This window comes from Perna viridis, chromosome 14 (assembly GCF_037379345.1).
Source record: "Perna viridis isolate PV_CMFRI_1.1 ecotype Kerala chromosome 14, ASM3737934v1, whole genome shotgun sequence".
NCBI classification, from domain to species: domain Eukaryota; kingdom Metazoa; phylum Mollusca; class Bivalvia; order Mytilida; family Mytilidae; genus Perna; species Perna viridis.
Window position 1 is genome coordinate 20955943 of NC_142458.1, and position 21910 is coordinate 20977852.

At 32.9% G+C, this 21910-nt stretch overlaps 1 protein-coding gene across 1 annotated transcript; it reads left to right on the forward strand.

The window, feature by feature from the left end:
* Positions 1–6673: 6673 nt before the first annotated feature.
* LOC148598596 (uncharacterized) lies at positions 6674–21853 on the forward strand. The gene is made up of 2 exons (XM_088562635.1): positions 6674–6826; positions 18560–21853. Exons 1-2 carry the CDS (start codon positions 6754–6756, stop codon positions 18970–18972), a joined length of 486 nt encoding a protein of 161 aa, XP_088418761.1. The 5' UTR covers positions 6674–6753; the 3' UTR covers positions 18973–21853.
* The last annotated feature ends 57 nt before the right edge of the window (positions 21854–21910 follow it).

Genomic DNA, 21910 nt, shown 5'->3' on the forward strand with positions numbered 1-21910 from the left:
ACCACCATCTTGAATGTGATTAAATGTTAAAATGAAAAGCACAAAATGTTCTGCACTTATGTATATATTACAGTAAATAAGCGTAGCAAGGAATTACATGTAACTACTAAAATTTAGTTAATACATGTATGAGTAATTTCTACTTGTTTTAGGTTACTGACCACCAATTCAACAAATAAGTATTAGGAACGCACGTACGCAAAAATTGTCCTACGCAGAAATAACCTTCAGTTCTTCATAGCGCTGTGAAAAAGTTGTCATTTTATTTTAAAAATTAAAAGTGTTTCAGAAAGGGAAAACATTTCTGTACATTTTATAAGTGAATTTTTCTTCTTGTGATATAAAGCTAATCTCTACACCGGTAAGTGTCCTCTGCTTTTCTAGAAACACCCGCCGAGTTGCTTATAAAAAGTCAAGTCCGTGGTAGACAGACGAGGGAAGGAAAACTATGACACGTTGATTGAATCAGTTTTAATGGTGCAGATGGATACACCATAACGATCCATGAGTTCATGATGACGACCATAAAACTTCTGTGGTGATGACTTCAATCTTGTAGCAATATAAAACTGTTCCAGAAGCCAATTTGTTAGAGTTCTAGTCTGCGTAGTTTCGGCAAGCTCTGGCATAACGTATGAGTTGTGATATGAACACTCCATACGCAGGTGCTGAAGGGATGTTGCCACAGATGAAAGGAAGGTTTTTTGAATGAAAAGTCATCATGTTTATCGTAAAGTTTGGTCAATAGTTAAAGGCCTTCTCCTTATTAATATTGTTATAAAAAAACATGTATTGATTGATTCTTTTTATTTGAAAAGTCAGAAAAAGTTCTTTGCAAATACTTGCGGCATTTAAGTATGGTAGAATATTGTCACTCTTTTGCTGGTCCAACTTAGGAAACCCATATTTGAAAATCAAATATTTGAAGAGTGCTCGTCATATTACACTGAAACTTTGCAAATTTATATACTATGTATATAGGATGGTACTTGGATAGCTATTTATTTTTTCAAAGACTAAAAAGGACTCTTTAGGTTACAGACTTCCAATTCAACCAATGAGCATTTGAAACGTACGCAAAAGCAGTACTACGCAGAAATTACCTCCAGGTCATGACAGCGCTGTGAAAAAAGTTCTCATTTTATTTCAAAAATCAAAAGTGTTTCAGAAAGGAAAAACATTTTTGTACATTTTATAAGTGAATGTTTCTTCTTGTGCTGTTAAGTCTAATCTCCACAAATATTTCTAAATATACGCCTATCTTGTGAAAGCAGTGGGATTTCCAGTGCTTTTTATAGACCCTTCACTTCCGGAGACCAGTTCTGCATTGCAAGTCTGCTAACCCCACATGCCATTCTGAGGATTGTGAACTGACATATGTAGAATCTTGCTGATATATAGTCCTCTGCAGGTTAAAGTTAAGGTAAAGTTCAGAGAGGCTACTGAATATTATGAAATTAGCATTGAAGCTTATAGGAAGTGGAATTAGTGGTTTCTAGCCTTTAGTAAATACACGTGTATTTCCCGATTTATTTAGTTTTACAGGTAATTACTAAAAATATTCGATATTTTCACTTTTATTTACTAAGCACATATCAAATGTTTGAATTGTTTAAAAATTAGATATTTAAGTAAACTTAAAAGTTTGGCTGATGAGTTGCTTTCAAATTAAAAGTAAAATACATGCAGTCACCTATTCGAAACTCTTCTGGAACCTATGGAAAACAATTGCGTATGAACACAAGTATACGTCATGCAGTGTTTCCGGCAACCACACCAGACGACAATTAATGCAAACTCTGTGAACGCAAAGACCAAACTGTATGAAAAAGACAAGGGTAGCAAAAGTAAATAGAAAAGATTGTTGCAAGATGTATCGATGTTAGCAATAACGTAACAGCGTAGATAGAAGTAGGGGCCACCATAGAATTACTCTGCGTTGTGACCGCTGTAGATTCTGACACTGAACAGTACAATCCTAGTATACAAAACTTGGGGGTTTCTATCTTTTATACATTAATTCTCCTACACCATTGAATGGAATCTGATGAAACTTTGTCAGAATCCTCATTGAATTTTCACACTCTGCACCTCTTTTATATTTTCATTCAAAACAATTTGAAAGTCAAAATGGGACTGAGATAGAACGTAAATGAGCATTGTTTACATTTTTTTTTAGGATTGCGGATTTTGATTCCAGAAACGAGTTTTACCAAAAATGAATGTAGGCAACTCTTTTTTTTAAATGTGTTAATGTTGGTTAAACTGCTGTAAGGGAAGTTACTTTATAGTAGGACAAACACTTCTGGACACTCAAGAGCATTGAAGTAATGTATGGTTTCTTTTTTCGCATCGTCTTTAAAACTACAGATTATATGAATTGTTTGATTGATCAGTGATCGGTTTCAAATGAGGTAATAAGGTCCATGCAAGATATAGTATTGTAAGTAACAAATTCAGAGGTTTTGGATTGATATGTTTATCTGAGCTATGAATAGTTCAATTCATATTAGGTTATAAAAATTAAATCGGTTTTTAGCCTTCTTCTTAAAGATATCTGGTCTCATTTGTAAGATAGAAATTTCGTATCAGTCAATCAAATTGTAATCACGAATATAAAACTGTGTAATATTTATCTAATGTGGGTCTATTAGCTGATCTTCATGCAATATTAGAATCTGCATTTCTGTATAAATATGCTTCATTTTTACTATTGTTCCAGTTTTTTTTATATGTGTAGACTTCCCCATACTGGTCAGTGGTCAGTGGAGTAGCAAACTTTCATACACTCTTTGTCTTTGTCGCTCTTGATTGAAACGGGCAGCATACCACTTGACAAAATCAGCAAAATAAGTAGTCAAAATAGAACAGTGAATAAATGAATTAAAAGGAACTAAATACAATTAAAATTGTAGAAGCTGCACTACCAACAAGTTAAAATGAAAAAAATATATATATGAAACAAAACAAACATAATGTGTGATAAAGCATTTATAAAATTTTTTTATGAAAAATCGGCGGGTGTTTCTAGAAAAGCAGAGGCCTCTTACCCTATCGGTTCACTTGGTCAATGCTACAAGTTTTTAGTGGAGTCCGAGTTGCTCATATACTTTTGTTACTTTGTTCATATTATTTTGGTTATTTTATGTTCTTTGTTGTGTATGTCTATTTCCAATGTCTGGTTTTTGTCCATGGTTTACATATTTCTGTTTACCGATAGAACCTTGGTTCCCTTGATTACTCTTCTCGAAGAAAACGTTAAACAACAATAAACGATCATATATTTTATACACAATGATAATTTGCTGAATGTTAAACCAAATCAAGGCTACTTTATCATACCCAATGCCCATGAAAGTGTAAAAGTACAATTAAAAAGTACAAAACTAAGAATGGAACATGTGCATTGATTAAGAACCATTCGCTTCTATAAACACAATGCATTGTTTTATATCTTTAAATCACAATATATTGCATGATAAATGTGTCTTGCTACCGGCAATATTAAAAGAGTAATCAAGGGAAGCAAGGTTACGGAGCAGTCCGGTATGCCTGCGCACCTAAGATTTGCTGTCTTTTATAAACATAAGCTCATGAATAACTGGTCTTTAAAATTTCGAATACTAAGTCTACATGCAATGTTTCTTAAGGAAATCATTCTTTATAACTAGTAGCATTAGCAAATTTGATTTATTTGTAGTCTATATAACAAACATGCTGTTTTCTTGTCAACAATGAAAGTCCAATAATTCTGCGCATGCCTGCACCTGGGTATGGATAAAGCAATGATTTTGAAATTTCAAATTAAGTTTTACATATTTTTCAGAACATTTATTGAACAAAACAAACTGTTTTAGTTGATTTCAACAAACAAAAGTTTCAAAACATTGGGTTCGAATTGTAGTTGTTGTGATACCTTAGAGATAATGTGATTTATAAGTGGAGCTAAATTTACAAGTTTCTTTAAAGCTGCATTAGCTGTCAAAGTTGTTCAGTTTTGATTCTAGTCAATTTTGCCGATTCAATGAAATAAGTTTTAAGTATTGCAATTGAAGCAATCAATGTCGATAATACCTACAGAATATGGTGAAAATAACGTTTTTTTTTAATCAGAGAAGATCGATAGCTTTGATCTAATTATTTTTCGCCATTACTTACGAAGATTGCCGACAGGACATACACATGGGTTAAAAATAATTTAACCTTGGTAAAAAAATACCAATAACGTAAGCACGTGTTCTGTTTTCATTTCCTTTCACCTATTTCTTGATTAGTTTTCAAATGAATAATGACCATACTTGAGCCACATTATATCACAATACGTAAATTTCAAAAGGATCCTTGCGTTATTTTCGAACTTTGTTTTTATAAGGCTTGAGTCCGCCGTTCTCCCTTGTCGTTGAATAACCACTTTCGCTTTGAAATCAAATATGATACTAAAGAAGCGACCCTTACAGCACATACGCGGATTAAGGTCACCAGACGTCACATGCATACGTTATCTACGTCGATTTGTTGTCTTGCAAGACAATACATATATAGACACCTATTTCATGCATTTAATGAATTTTATGTGTGTGTATCAAATGCAATTATACAGGAAAAGTACAAATTAGTAGAAATAATTCAAAGTTAAGGTAAATTTCAACAGAAAAAAAAATTACGAATTTGACAGCTAATGCAGCTTTAATTGAATGAAGTGATTAGGCAGTTATAAGGTTTAATAACCAGTTAATATATATTGTAAATGTCTATGCTACAGTCACAAATACAAGTTATTTATAAAATGCTCACACAAGGGATAGTAGAAGTTTTCGATATGTGTTCCTCCTCGGTACAATACTTCAAATGAACCCACTTAAGACAGCAGTCACATTGTGCCTAGGTAACACCATTAAGGCTTAAATCCATTTCAGTTCATTTTCCACACACAATACAAGTTTCTGTATCCTCAGCCTCAAGTTCATCACCATCCTCTTGCTTGAAAACATTTGACTTCTTTTCAGAAGAAGTTTTTGTTCCTGTTGACTTTGCAAGTCCTCCTTTGAAGACCCCTTCCAAAATTTTCCACTTGTTTTATTTTGAACTGATTTGTTTGCTATTGACACTGCATTTGATGTTGATGGAATTTCTTTCTCAATGCTAGCATATGGCGTTTCAAATGGTTTTCATTTCTTTCGAGCCGGTTCTTCTATCTCAGTTTGACTCAACTCATCATTTTTGCCCTTTTTTGTGGTTTATTTGATTAAGTGTTTTCCTATTCTGTCTCCTTATGGATCAGTAAGGTTCTTTAGAAAATGCGGCGCCATAGGGAGTTACAAAAGTTGTTCGTTTCTTCTTAGGTTTTGACGTTTAAAATGTGTCTAATTTCTGTGCAAACAGTACTTTGATGGACCTCATATCTGTACGTTCTTTCCTGCTAGGCTTGTTTGTTGATGACACTGGATTAACTTGTGGCACTGACTTTTTTGGATGAAAAGCCTCTGGGTTCTGTGGGAAAATCCCTGTCTTACGGAAACCTGACATGATGTTTGCAACGGTCATAGAACTGTTGTATGCAGTGTTAATGAATGAAGGTAGCTGATCACGTGTAATTGCTGAATTAGGTTTCTCATGCATATTTATGTGGAATTCAGTATTCAAGCTGTTTTTGAATAAACTAAAGACAGACACAACCAGGGGTTGCAACATGTGAGAACTATGTGTAGGGCGAATAAATAGATGAACATTTGATTTCCTGGCAGATTCAATGATATCAATGGTGATGTGGGTAGAGTGCCCACTGTACAATATAATTAAAGAGCATTACGTGACATGGATAAGAAAATGGTTAATGAACAAATCCAAGAAAATTTCAGTGTTAACCCACGCTGACCTTTATATATAATGTAAGTAGGTATGGTCTCACCAAGTGCGCTTACTTCAGCCACTAATGTTGTTGTTTATGACCTTCCTGAAGTAAACGAAAATGTATCACAGCCATGACGAGAAAGTACTTTGGGTGAGCAATGGTCGAGGGAGATTCCAAACTCATCAACATTCCAGATTTTTGAGGGTTGGTTTGTAGGACTGTATTCATCGAGAATACATTTCGATTCCTCAAAATATTTTCTAATTTGCTCAGCCTTTTACATCATTTCTGACCTTTTCTCTTTTTGTAGGCTGGACCATTTTGACATTAGAATTTCTGGACAAAAAACCATAAAACCAATGTTTAGTCGGAGATTTGTTTCTTCCCTTTAAAGTGCGCATATTAGCTGCCATTTTCATTATTTGCCATCGTGCATACCCATACCAATAACCTTTTTTGCCATTGACACACAATGCCTTGCTAACTCAAAGTTGTAAAAATGGTTGGACTACCCATTCTTAGGTTATCAACCCCTGTAATGTTGCTTAATCGTAACCTGCTCGCTGGGACACCATGTATAATAGCTGCACCTCTAATACTTTCTCCCCTAATTCTGACATCATCAAAAGCCTCTTTTAACATTTCTTAATTATAATTTGCCCATTTTTTCTTTTGCATTGTCTATAATTAGAAGGCATTTAAGAACATGTTTTTTTTCTAAAAGTGTTTTTTTTATTAACATCAGTATTACTAACACATTGAAATCTTTCCTTTATTTACTACTTTAGAATAATGTTCTAGCCAATCAGAATATAGCTCTGGATCAATGTCAAAGTAAGGCAAACGCTCTTGTTTGATCATGATCGCTTTCGTTTATTTTTTTTGTATGTTTAAACTTGCATATGGCGAATCATTTCCTTTGGGGATTATTAAGAAGGAAACATAATCCCAGCTTATATATAAAATTCATAACAGGTAAGCGATTCAAAATCACACGTAGTGCATTGTTTACTAGGTCATCATGTCATGGGTCATTACACATTAGAGAATCCCTTCGAAGCCAATGAATGTATCAAATTATACATAATTTTAGAGATTTTGTTTTGAATAATTTTACTCAAAAGTGGTATTTAAAGAACGAAACTTACCAAATATGTCTTATATTCTTCATTGATATTTTTTACGGATGAAACAGGTGATTGTCAATTATTTATTTACTGATATGACGTCAGCGCAGACATACCGGATGCGCAGAGTTCGGAGAAAACACTGATTATAGCGGTAATCAAAAGAATGTAACCCAGGGACAAAGACCAGACATGGAAAACAGACACACACAACAAATAACTTTTCTCTTGTACAGTTGAAGCGTAGCTTTTGTAGAGTTCGTCAAGATACTAAACACTCCCCTAAATGTCGTCACACATGTTTGTCAAAACCGTAATGCTAAATTTTGAGGGTTTGTGAGAATATCACTGTATTTTATTAGAGGATGCATTATTAACAAGAGATGACTTCTTAGGCAAAATTAAAATGTTATAAATCTTGGTACTTGGCACTATTTTTCTGTGCATTATTTGGAGATGTGTTGCAAAAAGGTCGACAAGATAATAGACAGCTAGCTTTTTAGAAATGCTATTACTTATTGTAAACTATTAATGTTGAACTTTTCGATTTAAACTCCCAGGAGCAGCTACATCTATATTATTATAGCATATGGCCAATAGCTAAATAGACAGATTATTACAAAAAGCAATATCACTAGACAATAGACTGACACCATTTCTGAGAAAACATTATCAAAATTCCTATGCCTTCGTACAACAAAGTTTTTTTTATTTTTCAAATCTCGGTGTCCCGAAGAAATAACTGTACTTAAATCTGTTTAAAATCACTCTTTAATTTGTTTTCAACTGAGCTAACCGTTTTTAGTTTGTTTATTGCACTAAATAACATAAAACTAAACGAAGTATCACAAATACCTATAAAGGGGACATAACTTTAGCAGTGTAAATGCCAATGGAACTATTTTTCTGCATCGATGTAGAAATTTTAATCAGGCTTTACTTTGAAATGTCTGAACCAAGTCAGGACCATTTCGGTTCTTTACAACTTTCTGGTTTTTACCCTGATATTGCCATTTGTTGTACGGACGTTCCTTTTGATTATTCCTTTAGAGTACTGCCTAGATTTTACCAGCAATTTTGTTATTATAATTCAAATATTTCAAGGATGGTGTCATTTTTATATCGCAAACATTTCCTATGCGTTTGTGTTGCTCTTTCCATTTTTGATATTGTTATGTTTTTATCTTTAAAGAGAATTTTTGTATATCTCTAGTAAGTCATTTTTCTTCCATATATTCTATATGACATGCCGTTCTAATGTATGACTTATCTATTCATACCAACTTTTTTACTTTCCTTTTTAAACTAATTCAGTCAGTGAAATAAAAACGTTATTAATAAATAGCAAATTGAAAGTACTAACTAACAAAAAATTTGACTAGCTGAAGTTGCTTTTTATTGGTTTATTATACCTCAAAACAGCTGATACACAGTACAATGGGAACTTATCAACAGTCGTACAGTAAGCGCATACATTTTTAATTGTGATTACTGGTTGCTCCGAATAAAGGGTATGACTGTAACTTGAAATGTGATATTTTTTACACAATTGCCGTGAGATGGAAAAAACATATTCAACTGATTTTATCCAACCATATAAATACAGTAGGACACCATTATCCAAGCTGCTGGTACTGTTTCTCTATTCTGTCTAAAATAAAGTTCCCTGCATTTTGAAATTCTTTCGGGAGGACAATAGTGAAAGTGAATTATCAATATCTTTCATTTGTATCAGGTTCCTCCGGTTTGTTTCATTGCTATTATTTATTTGTTTTATATATGAAAAGCCTGTCGCAAATAAAATCACGTGATATAAGCAATTCGATTAGCGAACGCATATTCCTATACATGAGTCACGCGGAGCAAATGCGGATCATATATATTATTTTTTGTTTACAGGATAGTTTTATTAAATGTATTTAGAGGACGACAGAAACTGCGTAATGGTTTCAAAGTTAATATTTAAAGCATTTTTACCAATTAAAGTAAAGTCTTATGATATCATGGTTGATTTCATCAGAGCTATGTTATCTAGCTTTGAATGTATTCAGAATTTTGATTGTTCAGCTTTTACATCTCTGCCTGTTTTTAGATATTTACAAGCGGTAACTGAAAGTTCTTCCAAGATCATCATGAAAGTTCTTCCAAGATCATCATTCGTGTACCCCGTTTTACATAGTAGTATGACCAAATCCGGTTTCATTTAAAGAATGCATCAATAGATAAGTGAACAGATATAGTGAAATACAACAAATGCATCATCGTGTATCCCTAATAAAATAGTAAAGATTTACAGAGATCGCCAAAAGGTCTTGAATAGGTCTTTGTACACACATTCAACTTCTCTGAAGGCCCCGATCAAAACAAATAGTAATCAATTCACGGTAACAGAACGATGACACTTGTTCAAAATATACTAAATAATCAAATAACGACATGAAGACACATTAATAATCAACATTGTCAAACACTTTTCACGTTAAGCGAAATCATTTATTTCTAACCATGTATCATATTGCATTTTGAAAATACTGGATAAGTATCCGAAATTGACAAAATTAGTTTAAAGCAGGAAAAAATCACATTAAAACATGCACCATTTATCATATCATTTTTTTTTTAAATTTGTGAATTTGGTCTTGAACTTGATATCGCAAAGCAATAAATACTGCGGGAAAAACAAGGAATTGTCAAATATTAACTTAAAGATTTCAAAAGAAATAAGATGCATATCTTAGTGAACGTACTAGCCGGACAGCAAAACGTTTCCAAATTATAGAAAAAATTAGTAAAATAGAAAATATTAACATTTATGATAGTTGAACCTGCTTAAAGATATTCGCGTACCTCGAATATAGAAATTTATTTAGTATAGACAAAACGCATTACAAAATAAAATGTCTTTAGAAAAATAAAGCCATAGCATTGATACAGGGCAAAGTCATGAACATATTGAAGTGTGCTATGATTAGAAAACAAGAGGCTCCCAGGACTTTGAATCGTTCTCCTTGTTTCGCCTTTCAAGGGCAATAAATCATACTAGGAGTCGTCCAACAACTTCGATATAAATCCTTTCGTAGGACTTATCATAAAGATCATTTCATCAATTAAAAGTCTTTTTCTGTTTATAATACTTTTTGATTTATCGACTGAAACCCAAAACGCTTTCATTTTTTTCACTTTTCAAAGGCAATAACTCTTTCTTACAAGATAACATTTTATCTATATTCATTTATATTCAAACCATTGAGACTTTTATAGGCCTTATCATAAGGATCATTTCATCAATTGAAAGTTTTTTCCTATCTAATATAATTTTCAAGGTATTGGATAAAATTGCAAAAAATGTCCGACAATTTTGACCTATGAAACCTTTGTAGGTCTTTTCAGAAAACTCATTTCGTCAATTGACAGTTTTTTTTTCTATCTAAATATGTTTCAATTTTTTTCAGTTTGTCTGACTGTTACAAAATGTAAAACTTTTCGTAAAGTAATAATGCACTATACTTATTAGGAGGGACTGTTCACGAAAAACTTATGATGATCAATTGAAGGAACTATGCAAAGCCTCAGGTGGTGATAAAATGACAATGACATTTCTGAGAAGTTTGCGAGAAACATTTAGAGGGAAATTCACAAAAAGCCTTTTTTTTAAATCCACAATCATTGATCAAATAGAAGTCTGACACGACGAATAAAGAATGAACCCCGTGATGATCAAGACATTCTTCAAAATCATATCTAAAAAGATCATAAACCATTTATCTGATGTACTAAAACAGATCGGAGTATTGGAAGAATTATCATGGTAGGAGGATTTGCGAATTCCAAGATCATACAAAATGAAATTAAATCAAAATTTCCACAGTGTACGATCGTCGTTTCTGAAGATAAATTGTTAGCAGTGTTAAAAGACGGCACCCTCTTCGGACATTGGCCTAGTTACATTATATTTCGTTTCTTACCGAACACATACGGCATCACCACAAATAAGCAATATGATTCAAAAATACATGATCCGAATAGGCTCAGCAGTTGCAATCGGTGCCGCAATTATATGATATCATTCTACGGCTTTTGAATTGCATCTCCAATTTGGTCGAATCTTAATCTGAAAATCTTTCTTACAAATATATAAAGTGTAAGGGTCGGTAAAGTTGAGATTAAAATACCCGGATCCGACAGAAAAAGAAATGGACATCTATGTTAAACTGAGTTTCGGTAACGCTGAGATAAACGTTTCTGCAACTGATATATCTGGAGTAGAATGCAATACAGGTTTTACATTTAGTATAATAATTGCATAGAACAATGAGAACTATGTATAACGTTTTAACACTTGAACATATGAACAGTTTCTGTGACAGCATCTTTCAAATCATGTTGAATTTGTATTAACGAATAATTACCTTTGATAAATATGTTCATTTTAATCTAAAATTAAAATTCATATTTTAAGTCGTTTTGGCACTTAATGTCATCTATGCGAGATAAGGATAAGAAAATCATTTATCGAAAGTATCATTACAAGTAGTAGAGGGAAATTGGGGGAATGACTAAATTAAATTGACAACAGGGGAACCGATTTCACAAACTTTCGCAGTTTTTTTTTCACCGTAACAAAAGTTTGATACAAAAATATAAAAACACTTGCAGGGTCTTAATTTAAAATGTTGTTGTTCAGTCAGTATTTTTGAAAAAGGAAATATAGTTTATAAAAGCACATTCTTGTGAAAAAAATAACCGTCGGATTTATCAAATACCCCGAGTATATTTATTTGTAAAAGATATGATTTGTATTCTTAACCTTCTTGTCAATGTAGCCAAACTGTGAGCATTCTTTAATGTTAAATATGATTTTTTTCCTATTTGTTGTATGTTGATGTATTCCATAAAGGAAAAATGGATATAAACTAAGTGAATTTTATTTATTTTTTGCTTCAATTCATTTTTGACCTTACGTTAAAAGGAAGCGGTTAAGGTCTTATGAATCTAGTTTAACACTCTTGCAGATATGCGACTTTCCAAAATCATGAAATGTTGATCATGAATGTGTCTGTAATTCTTTATTTGACTTTTTAGTTTTATTCACCATATATCTACAATTAGATACGACGTCTTACCGGATTGACTTCTTACCGAATATAACACATCCCAGACAAAATAAAGTAACTTCTTTGACAATAGTAAAAGTGGCTAAGTCATAGGATTCAATAGGTTCTCTATTACAATTTTACAATCTCATCGCTATCCTGAGAATGCGTTTAAATTACTAAATTTTAAGATTAGACGCTATGTCTGAAGAGGTAAGATTTATTTAAACCTCTACCGGAAGTGGATGTGTTTGATAATGATTTTTAACTCACCTGTCCACGTGAGCTTTTCTCTTCACTTGGCGTCCGTCGTCGTAGTCGTTTGTTGTCCGTCCACTGTAACCACTCAAATGATTATTACCAAACTTGATCATCAGCATTCATAGGGTATCTACTTTAAAAATTATATCGATTATAGAGATCAAGTGTAATTCATGGACATCGTTACTATTTTTTAACCACAGGAGTTGAGTCACCAATTAATTAAAAAAATATTTAAACAATATTTGAAAATAAATGTGACTTTGCTCCTTCAGCTCTACGAAAATCTATATTGAGTCATAGTTGTCGGACAACTCATTGATAGAGTTATTGTCTTTGAAAGGTGAAAATGACGATTTTTTTTCATTCTTTCAGCCAATATCATGAACATTATAAAAGAAAGAATTAAATTTTCAATTGATGAAATGATCCTTATGATATGATCTACAAACCTCATCATGTTATCAGACTACTCCTTGTTAGAGTTACTGCCCTTGAAATGACGGCTTTTGCAGTTATTAGTAGATATAAACAAATTTCAATAGATGAAATGATTTTTATGATACTTCCTACTAAAGTCTCATGGGTCATATTTGATGGACGATTTATTGTAAGAGTTATTGCCCTTGAAAGGTGAAAATTGGACTTTTTGGTTTTTTGTAATTTTTTGTAATTTTCAGCCAATATCGTGAAAATCATAATACTGTTTTAGTAGATAGGAAAAACTTTAAATTGGTGAAATGATCCTTATGATAAGGCCTATAAACGTTTCCGTCATTTGAAGTTATCAGACGACTCCTTGTTAGATTTATTGCCCTTAAAAGGCTTTGGCAGTTTTCAGTTGATATTTTGAAAACTATAATAGATAGAGAAAAAAAGCTATCAATCGATGAATGATTTTTATGACAAGACCTACAAATGTTTCATTGGTCAAAATTATCAGACGAATTCTTTTAGAAAAATAGCAGTGATAAGACCTATACTGCTACCACTCTCTCCAAAGAAGAGATTGTGGAAAATCATAAATCTGTGCTGTCCTCTTTTGGTCTCTCTAACAAGGACGATGATTGTGATTTACCGTCTATGTACTGGATTCCTAAACTTCACAAGAATCCATACAAACAACGTTTCATAGCTGGATCTGCAAAATGTACCACCAAACCATACCCACAACTGTCAAAGAGGGTCTGCAGTCCTACCACAACACTTGTTACTCCCGTAGTGGTATTAATTCAATGTGGATCCTGAAAAATTCGAAAGATCTTTTGGAGACAATCAGTTCAAGACTATTATCTGAATATAATAGCATTAAAACCTATGATTTTTCAACACTGTATACTTCTATTCCCCATACTCAGTTAAAATCCCGACTTAAAAACATTATACATCGTTGTTTTTCCAAAAAAGATGGTACACCTAGATACAAATATATAGTTCTTGGTAGAGATTCCTCATACTTTGTAAGAAATAATTCCAAATCATCTTCCAAATACACAGAGGAAGATGTTTACAAATGCTGGAATTTTTAATCGACAACATATTTGTCCAGTGTGGTGGACATGTTTTTCAACAAACGGTCGGCATTCCAATGGGAACAAATTGTGCTCCTTTACTTGCTGACCTATTCCTTCACTCTCATGAGGCTGACTTTATAGCTGATCTGATCAGAAAGAAAGAATATCGTTTGGCTAGATCCTTCAATCTCAGTTTCCGCTATATAGATGACGTATTATCTTTAAACAATCCTAATTTCGGGGATTTGATACATTGCATCTACCCAAAAGAACTTGAGATAAAGGATACTACAGACACTGTGAAGTCAGCCTCATATCTTGACCTACGCTTAGAAATCGGTGGTAAAGAAAAACTATTGACCAAACTTTACGACAAACGTGATGACTTTCATTCAGAATTGTTAACTTTCCTTTTATTGTGGCAACATCCCTTCGGCATCTGCGTATGGAGTGTTCATATCACAACTCATATGTTATGCCAGAGCTTGCCGAAACTACGCAGACTTTTTGTATCGCGCTAGAACTCTAACAAATAGGCTTCTGGAACAGGGTTATGTTGCTACAAGATTGAAGTCATCACTACAGAAGTTTTATGGTCGTCATCATGAACTCGTGGATCGTTATGATTTATCCATCAGCACCATGAAAACTGATGTATTCAACGGGCCATAGTTTTTCTTTCCTTGTTTGTCTACCCCGGACTTGACTTTTTATGAGCAACTCGGCGGGTGTTTCTAGAAAAGCAGAGGACGCTTACCCTACCGGTGCACCTGGTCCATGCTCCCAGTTTTTAGTGGAGTCCGAGTTGCTCATTTACTTTTGTTGCTTTGTATGTATGATTTTAGTTACTTTATGTTCTTTGTTGTATGTGTCTGTTTTCCATGTCTGGTCTTTGTCCCTGGATTATATTCTTTTGATTACCGCTATAACCTTGGTTCCCTTGATTACTCTTAATTATTATATAATTAATAATTAATTAATAATTATTGCCTTTGAAAGGTAAAAATAACGTTTTTTTGCAATTTCAGCCAATATCTAGAAAATTATGATTGATATGAAAATATGAAAAAAAACTTTCAATTGATGAAATGATACTTATTAAAAGGCCTATAAAGGTCTCCATGGTTTGAAGTTTTCGGACGATCCCTCCCTTGTTAATTGGAGTTATTACTCTTGGTAAGTGTAAAAATGACGGCGTTTGAAGTTTCAGCCGATATTTAAAGGCTATGGTAGATAGGAAAAGACTTTAAAGTTATGAAATAATTTATGATAAGTCCTACAAAAGTATTTTATATTGAAGTTGTTGGACAACTAGTATGAATTATTGCCCTTGAAAGGAAAGGCGAAACATGAACAAGGAGATCGATTCAAAGTCCTGGGAGCCTTTTATTTTCTAATCATAGCACACTTCAATATGTTCATGACTTTCCCATATATCTGTGCCGTGGCTTGGTTTTTCCAAAACACATTTTCTTTTGTAATGAGTTTCAGTCTTTCATTAAATAAATTGCTTTTAAACATGCCCTTTATTCCAGGTACACGAATGTCTTTATGCAGGTCCAGATATCATAAATGTTAATATTTTCTATTGCACTTATTTTTTTCTGTAATTTGGAAACATCATGCTATTGTGGTAGTACTTTCACAGAGATGTAAATCTTACATCGTTTGAAATCTTTAAGTAAAAATTTGGCCATTCGTTGTTTTTTCTGCATAATTTATTGCTTTGTGATGTCAAATTCAAGACCAAATTCACAAAGTAAAAAAAAAAAATTAAATGTGTGTTTACACGTCATGAAGACCTTCTGGTGATCTCTGTAAGTTTTTACTATTTTTTAAAGAATATACGATGGTGCATTTGTTGCGTTTCCCTTTATCTGTTACTTTTTCTATTGATGCAGTCTTTAAATATTAACCGGATATGGATCATACTAATACCGGGGTACACGAATAGAAGAACTTTCAGTTACCGCCGAGTTCATATCTAAAAACAGACAGAGATATGAAAGATAAACAAACAAGGTACTGAATGTTATAGGTAGGGTTCAGTTCATACAGCCAATTAAAGTCAATTTATCTTTTCACTTTATTATGGTTCTTTTATATTTACACCATTCGAGAAGATTAACTTTAAGGGGACAATAATAAGTCTTACTGTTACAATTCTATACCATATATACCAACATTTAAGATGAAATAATATTATGCAAAAATGGAGTAAATAAACATGATTCAAACATACACGATGAATATGCATACGTGAAATATACAATAGCAAGTCTATATGACGTGTACATGCAATAAAATAAGGCTATGACGTGTGTGACGTTTCTAACTCGCTATCAAAATGACAGGGTTTTATATTAACCCATATAGTTGGAGTTGCTCATTTATAGTTTGGCTCATATGATGTATTAAACGTGGACATCCTTTTTAGATGTAAATACACAGTAAAATACGGATAATGTTATATCAAAAAACCTGTTTCATTTTCGTTTTTTCATTTCACATTTATATCATATATTGAACTTAAATTGGACCATAAACATCGGTGTTTTATTGGGTACAATATTATAAGGGTAAAGAAACGGTTTAAATAGACACTTTAATTATTAAATTCGTCCCAAGTTGCTTTCGTCCCTGTCACTCTCTACAAATGTAATGTTCAAAGCTAGATTACATTGCTCTGATTAGCAGAAATCAACAATGGGTATCATAAGACTTTCCTTTAATTAGTAACAAAGCTTTAAATGTTTAAAACTTGAAAACCATTACTCAGTCTTTGTCGTCATCTGTTGACATTCAATGAAACTATCCTGTAAACCGAAAAAAATATCTATGATCCGCATTGTCTTCGCGTGACACATACAGTGATGTGCCATAATTTACCGGCAAAAACAAATATGGCGTCGATCAAGCGTAACGTGATCAACAATAAATTATCTAACGCTGGGCTTCCCCGTCTTTAATTTTAGAAACCAATTTATGTTTAATTACTTCTATTTTTATACATTAAATCGGAAATTAGTGTTTCGTGTGCTAAATCAGTGCAAAAGTTAATGTTTCCAAAAATGGCTGGAAAACGTGAACAGTTGTCAGATGACATTAAAAAAGTTGTAGATTAATGACAATTCTCTTTATTTGGGACCCGCCTGGAATTGTGAGCAACTTGACTTCTGTGGGTAAAACGTACCAGCCAAGAGCTTTGCGCGTACTCGGTCGCCAAGGCATATGAATGGTGTCAATTGTTTTACTGTCAGAATATATGAATGGGGTAGGGAAAATTTTTCGGGGCCGCACACCCGTACCATTTTACCTGTTAAATTAACCCCCCTCATCCCGATTAAGTTACAGTCATTCCCGCTCAATTACGCAATGTAAAAACGTATAAAACTGGTGTTTATGACAGGGATATTTTGTAGAGTTTTATAGATATTCATACCTTTGTAGAGTAGACTCGGCGAAGAATGATTCTTTTGTACTTAATTATTTCACGAAGGAAAACTTGAGACAAAGTCTGAGTATGGTGATCTAGAGAATGTATACCACTGCAATCAATATATTATACTGAAGATCATTATGTGTGTATTTCAATGTTATTTCTTTCATAAATCCCCGAAACTACCTGCCCAATTAACTTACCAAACTCAATATTAATGTTCCTTAGGGTATTATGCATAAAAAGGATGAGGGGATATTTGATCCGTAGAAAAAAAAAACATGGCCGCCGTTACTAAAAACAGAACATTAGGGTCAGACGGAAGTTTTTCTAATATATCTCCAAAACCGTAAGGTTTAGGCAAATTCCTTCAGTTGCTGCAATTTTCCTTATTATAAGGCCCACAAAAGTATGCATTGGATCAAAAATGTAAGAGGACTCTTTGTTTAAGTAATTGTCATTGAAAGGCATACAATGACGTTTTTAGCTGTTTTCTGCCAATATCTTGAAATCTATAATGGATAGAAAGAAACTTCAAATTCTGAAATGATCCTGAAGATAAGGCCTACACAAGTCTGCATTGGACCAAAGTAGTTTGAGTGCCATTAAAAGGCGAAAAATTAAATGTTAAATACTTTTTAGCCAATGTCTTGAAAAGTTTATTAGAAAGATATTTTCAATTAATTAAATATACCTTATGATTAATCCTACGAAAAACTTCAATGAGTCAAAATCATCGGACAACTCAAGGTTGGAGTATTTAAAAGCAAACATTTAACCAGGTAAGGGATTCAGGCTACTGGTAGCCTCTTGTTTACTGAAGCATAACTACACTGGGGGTTTTGACATAGAAAAAAATATGTCAATTTTAGCTATTTTTGTGGGTAGGGGTACATATTTTTCATTTTAATCCAACACCTTACATATTACATACGTAGCTTCTTTTTGTACCATTACAAAATTGAGACATTCGGTAACATCCGAATACCTTTATATATGTATTTATATATATTGATTCTGTAATGTTATGTTATAGAAGGGCTTAGACAATTGAGTCTCAAACATCTTGGCTTTTTGTGTCAGTCGGGTACAAATATAGGCTTATACTGAAAACGAATCCGAGAATAATATTTGGCGACAAATTGATTCGGGAATGAGAGGTATAAAGGTACCTGACAATAATTATAAAGTTGATAGAGGGGTTGCACAGCGGACCCTCCCAGCCAATGGACTATATGTTACTTGTTTGTAAAATGCATTGTATTTTTGTTTAGGAAGAACCGCGGACATTACAGTACACGGAAAACTGAAGGACGGTTTACACAAGGAACTATGCAGAGCTTCCGGTAACAATTGTGGAGGAACTTATGTTGATTCAGCTTTCATTCAAGTATTTGCTAAAGTCTTTGGTGGACCTTTAATGAATCTGATCAAAATTGAAATCCCTTTGGCTTTTAACGATATCTTCCGTGAGTTTGAAGCTGTAAAAAGGAATTTGAAGCAGAAAAAAATAATAAATAATAAATTAATAATGTCATTTCAAAGAGCCGTCCTCGATGAGATGTGCAATAAACATTTAGGGGATCAATTTAGATCAGTCCCCACTCAAAGATCAACTAAAATTCCAGTACAACAAATTAAGAATAGATTCCTTGCTCATCAAGAAATTATTCGAAGATGTTTCTAAAAAGATGACACACCTTTTGTCAGATGTCCTAAAACAGAAGAAAGGACGGAGTCTGAAAATGATTGCATATAGGAAGGTCCGAAAATTGCGCAGTTATCCAAGATGAGATTAAATTGAAATTTCCACAGTGTAAAGTTATTGTTCTTGTCGATGCCGGTTTAGCAGTGGTAAAAAGGTGCAGTCCTCGTCGGACAACGACCATCTAACATTGTGTCCCAAATTATACGCTAGAACCATGGCATAGAAACTCAATCTGGGTTTGATCCGAAAAAGCATGACCCTAGGAGGTTAGAAGTAAACAACTACGGAAGGAAATAATGTAAAGGTTGTTTTTAGCCAGAAGTTAAAATTTGTGCGAAAATTACACAGAACCATTATACAACTTTTGAATTTCAGGCTTTAATTTATAGGTCAACATCCGAGAGTCCTGTCTACACAGACAATGAGGATATTGTCTTTGTTGGGAAACTTACAATAAAAAAATACCTGAACCAACCAAAGAAAAGGAAAAAAAATAGCGTCAAAATGATGTTCGATAACACAGAGTTAAAGATATCTGAAACTGACTTGAAATCTGGTAAGAATGTGAGGGAATTTTCGACCTAGGGTGATTTTTCTACTTACATTTTCTGTATTATACATTATTCTGTGTGGAAATGATTTTTCTAATATTTTTTTTTCAATGTAAAATGACTATGTTTTGAACTTCAACAATAGAATTTTTTCTGTATATTACATAGATAATGTCTATAGTGCTCAAAAGTGTTGGAAGCGCATTTCAGGAAGTAGACCTGGGGTACCTCGAAAAGTTTCCAGTGATTCAATTTTCTTGTACATGATATGACACTAACTTTAGTACACTTTCTGTCATTTTTTAAAGAATATTCATCGTGATGATTTTGAACAGTAAGGATAATAGCGGTAATCGATATGATGTAATCCAGTGACAAAGACCAGATATGGAAAACAGATATAAACAATAAAGAACATGAAGTAACTAAAACCATACATACAAACTAACAAAATCAAATGAGCAACTAGGACTCCACTAAAACTGGGTTCATGGACCAGGTGTACCGGTAGGGAAAGCGTCCTCTACTTTTCTAGAAACACCCGCGGAGTTGCTCATACAAAGTCAAGTCCTGGGTAGACGAAAGAAGAAAGGAAACTATGAGCCGTTGAATAAATCTATTTTGATGGTTGTGATCGATGCACCATAACGATCCAAGAGCTCATGATGATGACCATAACACTTTTGAAGTGATGACCTGTAGCAACATAACCCTGTTCCAGAAGCCTAATTCTAGCGCAATACAAAAACTCTGCATAGTTTCGGCAAGCTCTAGCATAACGTATGAGTTGAGATATAATACTGGCAAAAAAAATCCATAATTCAATTTTTTTTAGCAAAACTGATATTATATGGAGTATTCATGTACAAATCTATAAACAAAGTTTCAGAAAAGCCTACCGTGTTTTTTGTAATGTTTAACTAGGTTACTGGATATCAAATTATCATGACTGACATTGAAGAAAGAGAATTACCGGGCACAGCATTATGCAAATCATATTGCAAAATAATGCACATAGATGTTCATTTTCTGTATGCAGGGACCAACCTGAATGATTAACAAGTAAATGCTGGATCGAGGCGCATGCTGAACACAGCTACAAAATGAAAACAGATGCCTTGAAATCGTATAAGGATTATAAAAAAAGTGTCTCTCCTCATCTCTTTGTTAACGAGTTACAAAACTGTCAATGTTATTGATAAGCCGTATTGTCTCCTGACAGAGACTGTTTCATGTTTTAATTTAATTTTTTTTTTATCAATATGAATTTTAATGGACAACAGAAGGCAATCATTTAAAAAAATCCAACCTTAAAAATATATATTCCTCAATGTAACCATTTGGAACATTTAGTAATGCTTCGGTTTCCTTGTTTTGTGGTTATTTCCCTTAAATATTAGTATCACTTTGAAGTTTGCATATTCGGAGTCATTCAAACGTTCTAATGAATAAAATCCTTTCAATTTGAATAACCTCCCTTATCCAAAGTCTACTACCTTAGGAAATGTTATCATCCTAAAAAGGCATTACAGTACAACGTATGCCGAATTCAATTGCCCGAATACAAAGGATAAAAAATGAACTTTCACCAAAACAGAAAATATGCTTTTTGTCTCACTCCTAGAAAAAGACGTGTGCTATGTGTTAATCATTATACAATTGTGAACGTACTCTGGTTAAAGAAGCTTTTTTGAAGCAATTTAATTAAAAATCAGAGTGGATACAAAAATTTTCAGAAAAGGTTTTAGACAAGGATATTTTAATTAGGTGTCCTCAATTCTGGTGTTAGCCTTACAACAAGATGGTACATTTTCATATCCTTATACATAATAAGTTATTATCTAAATTAACATACAAGGTACCCTGTTATGTTAATGCCTATAAAATTTATTTAAGGCATGTAAAACCCATTACACAGAGCATTCATTGGTTTTATTTTGAGAAATCATACATAGGTATGTATTTTAAATGAGAAAATAGAGCTTGAAAAAATGAAAACAATTGTCTTTTATACAAGGTTTTTTTTTTGCATATACATCTAAATATGATAAAATTAGAAACATGTGTATTTAAACCCCTTTCAAGAGAAATAATTGACGGAAAAATGTTTTATAGATATCTTATCGCAATTTCAGTATTTTTAATATACTAGAAAAAAAGTTCGTTGACCGTAAACTTTCTTTTTGAAATATGAAATAATCTTAGATAAGTTATTATACAATCCTTTAAGAATTTTATTCACTAGTTTAGTAAGCGAAACTGAAAATTCCTTTCTTAATCTTTATAGGATGTTTAAAAAAAAAAAAAACTATATTTAGACTCCATTTTCGCGAAAGTTCGGTGGTAGATATTTTATATCTTAAAAT